Below are 6,740 nucleotides of genomic sequence, written 5' to 3' on the forward strand. Positions count from 1 at the left end.
AGAGTGTGATTGAGTAAGAAATTATTAGAAAAGCAATTGTTCCTCTTGGATTATGATTAGTTTGGTTCTTATTTTGAGTTGTGTTATAATTCTTGCAGGCTGAGTGGATACAATACCTAAAGATCATATAACATGCAATTATTTTTTGTGTAGCCCGGCAGAGACCTTGCGACCACTTTTCCTGTCTGTCTGTTGGTCCGTTGGTCTGTCTGTTTGGTAGTTTGTTTGTTCGTCTGTTACACAAATGTGAAAGTTTTTGTTCAACCTTGCTCTCATTTACTTATTTCTGCATCAATTATGTTCACACTTGGTACATAATATGATCTTTGAGTTTGAGTAATACCATATGTGTGTCCATGAGGATGATGGGGTTAAAGGTCATCAGGGGTCAAAAGGTCAAATGTTTTGAGGTCGTGTTCATCCTTTGAAATTTTCAACTTGCTCTCATTTCTTAATTCCTGCATCAATTTTGATCACACTTGGTTCAAATGACCCTTGGGTAAAACCATTATTTGCGTTTATGAGGATGATGGAGTTAAAGGTCATCTAGGGGTCAAAATATCTTCTTTTTTTTAAAACTTGCTCTCATTTATTTATTTCCTCATCAGTTATGTTCACACTTGGAACATGTGATCCGGGGGTAATACCACTTTTGTGTCTATGAAAATGATCGGTCAAAGGTCATCTAGGAGTCAAAAGGTCAAATGGTATGGGGTCTTGTTCATTTTGTTCGACTTGCTCTCATTTCTTTCTGTATCAATTGCATTTACACATGATGCAAATAATCCTTGGGTATAAACAACACATGCATATTCATGAGGTTTATAAGGTCAGAGGGCGTTTATGGGAAAGAGGATCATACTGCATATTTTATTGGTCTCAAAATTAGATGAGACTCAGAGTTTGTGAACCACCTTGTTTTAGTAATTATCCTACTTGGTTCTGAGAGGGTTAATGTCGTAAGAGGTAATTATCCTCGAGGGTATATATCTCGAGGGATGGGTGGTATTTGGAGGCGGTTGACTATTCCAGGTGTATGTCTCCTGATGCAATATATTTGACATCTCATATACTTGCTTTTTTGTTACCCATGTTATGTGTACTGGCCCCCTTTTCATAGTGCCCCAACACCCCCCCCCCCCGCCCACTTTTGTTTGTTCAATTATTTTGTCTGATTTTATATCATAGATAGAATACATTCTATGCTGGACCTGATCTTTAAATGAGTTTAGGTTTACACAACGTCTCTCAATACTGGATACATTACCATGCTAACTGTAGAATATTGTTGAAAAATGGCGCAAAGAATAGTCACTGCTCAAAGCACACATCAAATTTGTTTGCAAAACGTGAGTGAATGTATTCTGATGTGTAGCTTCTGCAACATTATTACCAGATCAATATTGTCTGAAAAGAAGGTTTATGATGTGAGAATAAATTAATGGGCCATTGAGAAGAAAATGTGACAGGTTGACATGTGCTCTTAAACGCGGTTAATTTAACGTACCAGTTAATCGTTCAAGAGAAGATAGAGAGGAGGAATAATAAGAAGTTGAAGAAGAAGTAAAAGAGGGGGAGGATGGGGGCAACGAGGAGGATGAGGATTATTGTTGAAGAGAAGTAGTGGAAGAGGGGGGGGGGGGGAATGATTTAGAGGAAGAAGAGAATGGGAGCAAGGAGGTGGAGGGAAGACGGAAGATCGTAAGAACAAGCATGTTCAGAAGATCGAAGGTGAAAGAGGCAAAAGAGGAAGAACAAGAAGGGAAAAGGCAGGCAAAAGAGGAAAGAAGAAAAGGAGAAGATGAATACGAATTTAATTAAGAATATGAATACGAGGGAGAAGAACAAGGATGTTCAGAAGATCGAAGTTGAAACAGGAGAAGTCTAAAGTAAGAAAAAACAAGATGAGGGATGCAGAGGGAAGGAGAAGACTGGAGGTTTGACATGAGTCTCTTTGGGAGAAAATCCATATGGCGAGCGATTCCATAATCCATACGAGTCATTTCAACAACAATTTCCAGTCTATTAATTATATCGGGTATTTATATTGCGCACCTTGTTAGGTGCTCAAGGCGCTCCTATCATGCCTATATTACCCGGCTAAGCTAGTCGTTCACAGCACACACAGCATCTTGAGGAATTACTTCGTACCGGTACCCATTTACCTCACCTGGGTTGAGTGCAGCACATTGTGGATCAGTTTCTTGCTGAATGAAATTACGCCATGGCTAGGATTCGAACCCACAACCCTCTGTTTCAAAGTCCGAAGACTAATCCACTGGGCCACAACGCCAGTTTATTTGTTTGCTTGAGCAATAAAAATTCATTTATTTTCTATAAAGTTATACTAGGTAGTCATGTGAAAACTGATATCCAAAAAAAAATGTTTGATTTTGGGTGAATAAAAGGTAAAAATGTATGGGCTGTATTTCCCGTACTACAAGCAAAATTTCACTTCCAGTTCACTCATGGGCAACATATTTTGTGTTGGTTTCAATCTTTTTTTTTATATGACTACCCAGTAGTACTTTATTATTACCACAAAAAATGGAGTCCCTCATTTGTTTGGGCAGTTTGTAAAATGTTGCGAATATGGCTGATTTTTCTAGCATGGAATCGCCCAATAGTGGTTCCCCTTTTCCAGAGGCGTATCCAGGATTTTCCAAGGGGGGGGGGCAAATTTTTCAGAGGAAAATTTTGACAAGCCCCCCTAAAAGGTTTTCAACCACAAATTAAGGATATTTCCTACCCGAAAAAATTGGACAAGCAAAAAAAAAAGGTCTTCAATTTCAAAAAGGAGGGGGGGGGGAGATTGGCAATGGCATTTTTACATTACACATTTTAATTTTTCTTCTCAAAAGGGAGGGGGGGAGCATGTGCCCCTTGGATCGCACCTGTCCTTTTCTGCCAAATTACCCTTAACACTTTCAACTGCACACCACGTCCTACCCCAATATTAGTACCCCTACCCCGGATCGGACAAGGATTCATATTTATTTATTCATTTCCGTGACGTCGTCATTGACGTTTCAAATTTATGAAGAAATGAATGATTTGCGAAAGAAACTTGGAATTTGATTCTTGTCTAGAAATGATTTTCGTAATATACTGCGGATGTGAGGTTGTCTACGAAACTTGTAAAGAGATTTTTATCGGGCCAAACGTTATCAAACCCAATTTTATGCATTTATCTCATCAGGAATAAAGAAATCTTTTGAAATCGTTAGGGTACGTTCATCATCACTATGTTTGCCATGCCGTATTATCTGATTTGTAACGATATGAATTTTAAAAGTTGCAACTCGTGTTACTGAAAAGGCTTGGAATATTATGCACTACATTCGAGCACCCAAACCCCTCCCAACACCCAACCAGATTATTTCATTCAAACCCGCGTCTTCCTCGCGTCTCTCTTTTTGAATGATTCGATACGTGTATGACAACAAAGAAGGCAAAATAGGCTCGTGTTTGGGGAGAATACGGAATGTCTTCGCAAGAGAGTAATCTTTCATTAAAATTCAAAGTTCATTTTCGCTTCGATTCTACTGCGATTAAACTGGTTTGCGCGTGTCGGCTGGCGTTTTCGGCGGAGTGCATCGGACTGCACTGATCAGTGGCCGCACCGCGGGACTGGCTTGTCACGAACTTTTCTGTCAGACGACACTGATATGTCTCATTTGGACTTATTCGATTGGCGGGTCGCGAGTTGCAGTTGCGAGTTGATTGAGAGGAGTCATCTTTCACGAGTAGATGAAAAGTGCACTCGTATCCGATTGCAATTCATTTTTGTTCTCGCATGAGGATGCGTCTGTGTCTCAAAATGGTGAAGTGGTTTGAACATGTTACACTGTGAACGCGAAAATGGAGCCCCCTGTTCCAAACAGAAAAAATGTAGTTAATTTTTCAGTGTTTACGGAAGTCATCACCGAAACTTGGATTAATTTTACGGACGGAATATACATCACATCGAGTGAGACTGACGTGTTTCCGACCTCAAATTATTCTGACCTCAAAACTTTGGTCCACCCGTCAAGTACAAGCGGAGTTACGCTTTTTAAAACAACGATTCCTTCAACGTTCATTAGTTCATGCCGTCCTGGGACACCTCTTGTAAGACAGGTATGTCGCGATCCTCTGTTCTACCCGCATGTTGCCACGTTCTTTATGTTTGCTTTTGGGTTCATCATCATTGCCGCCGTCGTCATGAATTCGCTGGTGCTCTTTGTCATGGCGAGATCGCCCCGAGGTCGGAAGTCGTCTCACAACGTGTATGCCGCCAGTCTTGCCTTTTCCGATCTCATGGTTGTGCTCATCGAGTGCCCAATGGTCTATGCACAATTCCTGTTGCCTGGCGATGTCTCGAAAATAATCTTCAACCCAAAGACATCCTGGGTTTGCATCATGTCTTTTTACTTCAACTCCTTTTTCGGTACTGCCTCAATCATGACACAGTTGGCACTCAATATCGACCGTTACTGCATGATCATTCATCCGCTCACCACAAGGGCATTTGCGACGCCCACGAACACTCGAGCTGGATTTATTCTGGTGCTGGTTTGGTCGATATCGATGATTCCACACTTTGGAAACATCTTCCTCTTAAAAGGGGTAGCCAGTGAATCGTACGAAATGCATGGTGGAAGAAGTGCATACCAGGTCAACTTTTGTATAAGCCGCAAACCTAGTGATAATCCTTACACGCCGCACGTTTACACCGCAACCGTCTTTACAATCTTCTATCTGTCAACACTGGTCACAACAATTGGTCTGTACATTAAAATAGTGTTCTCTCTGAGACAAAGAAAACCATCTCCAGCAGCCGCAGACGATCGAATATACTCCATATACATGCGAAGAGACTCGGTGCGCGTAAGCCGCCAAAAGTTTCACCGTGCAGCTTCGCGAAATATTTTGCGGATAATGGGTTGTTCTGTGCTGTCTTACTGCTTCTGCTACTCTATCTACTTCTACATCAACCTGTACTATATTTATTTTGGATTCTTGAGAAACAACGGTTTCTCGCTGTTCGTTATCGCGAACCTGATGGGCGCGTTCAACGCGCTTGTGAATCCAACATTGTTTGCTTGTTACAGTGACGAATTTAAGAAAATGGTGTTCGCGAAGATCGGATGCTGTGGGCCAAAGAGTGGAAACGCGCAATCACTGCGATCCAGTTACCGGAACTCGAGTGAGAGTGTTCGACGCGCATCCGTGTATCAAACTTCTTCGAACTCGTCGGTCGTTAGCACTGCGACGTCGAATAACGATGTTTTGCCAACTCGAAGTCAGACTCGTATACATTCTGAGTCAACAACAGTGACAGAGACAGAAGCCTAGAGAAAATCGTTCAAATATGTCGAACTATGGTCGAACTTATTGCTGTTTAAATTTCTTTCAATGCAATGATTCGGTTTTATCTTTAGTTTTCTCATACCTAAAATCTTGTTGTAATCACGATGTTACCGTAACATTCAACTTGAACTGGGTGCATAAAGAATTCCAATCAAATTTGAATTAATTACTAACCAAGTAAAATCACGCTTTGAAACTCCTTCATTTTAAGTTGCGGTAAATGCAACTATAGATAAATGGGGAATGATGGATACACTTTTCTGGTATATTTACACAGTAAGAAATGATGAGTATGCACAATAATCTATGATGTATTCGTGCTAGATCTTTTTTTTCAATATCTCATTTGAAAGATTTATATAAAACTTCTATTTTGCTAGTATATCGATGTTTATCTTATTTATTTTTGCACTTGATTTGAATTTATTGGATTGAATTATAGAAAGTTACGGTGGACAGGTACAGATTACCAAAAAAATGCATAAACACAAGTTAGTATTGTGAATAATATAGAGCAGGCCTAGTCGTTACATGTTTTCGCAAAAATACAAACATTTGTTTTTTATTGATAGGACTTGGATGCTTGACAAGCTTTGTTTTATATTATAGCGCTTACCACAGTAACAGTCGTACAATTTGGCCTCCCAACCAATTTCAACCAACGATAGTTGTCAGATCTTCTGTTTCTGTTTATGGTAACTCCCGTAGGAACTTAGCAGAACAGCATTTTACTGGTAAACGCCAAGCTGGTATATAACCAATGACCTAGGAAACATTTTACGTCAAGATTAATCAGTCATAGTGGCTGACCTTATAGACGACAGGGGCCTTTTTGTCAAAGTGGAGACAATGGCAGAGTGGGGATTCGAACTCACAACCTAGCGATTGTGAGTCCAATGCTCTGACCACAGGACCACAACTTGCTGATGACAAATATTGATGAGATGCTTCCCAGTAGGGCGTTTTATCATTTTTTTTAATCAGACAAGTTTTCATATCTAACAAATTTTATTGGCTTACAATCCCACGTGTCTGACTGTTGCTGTGGTTAAATGAGAATAAAACATTTGGAACAAGACAGCTTGACATGTGTGAAAACAGAAAAATTAGATAAACAGATAAATGAAAGTTTGATAAAAATCGGGCAAATAATGAGAAAGTTATGAGCATTTGAATATTGTGATCACTCATGCTATGGAGATCCTCAATTTGGCAATGCGACAAAGATGTGTGATGTCACTTGTGAACAACTCTTCCCATTATTTTAGTATATATTTCACTTAAATTGTCTCTTTTTTCACATCTATCAGTAGATCATGTATACTTTCTATAGGAGGGCATATAATACAGATTTTTTTAAGAATACATCATGGATAAAGAGTTTATAT

General features: G+C 39.7%; 1 protein-coding gene across 1 annotated transcript; it reads left to right on the top strand.

The window, feature by feature from the left end:
* The first annotated feature begins 4,203 nt into the window (after positions 1 to 4,203).
* On the top strand, positions 4,204 to 5,337 carry LOC121415394 (QRFP-like peptide receptor). The gene has a single exon (XM_041608593.1). The coding sequence runs from the start codon at positions 4,204 to 4,206 to the stop codon at positions 5,335 to 5,337; it is 1,134 nt and encodes a 377-aa protein (XP_041464527.1).
* Positions 5,338 to 6,740: the final 1,403 nt, after the last annotated feature.

The sequence above is a fragment of the Lytechinus variegatus genome, chromosome 5, assembly GCF_018143015.1.
Source record: "Lytechinus variegatus isolate NC3 chromosome 5, Lvar_3.0, whole genome shotgun sequence".
NCBI lineage: Eukaryota > Metazoa > Echinodermata > Echinoidea > Temnopleuroida > Toxopneustidae > Lytechinus > Lytechinus variegatus.

Excerpts from the sequence above, each read along its gene's own strand:
- LOC121415394 (XM_041608593.1), top strand. The coding sequence starts at position 4,204 with ATGAATTCGCTGGTGCTCTTTGTCATGGCGAGATCGCCCCGAGGTCGG.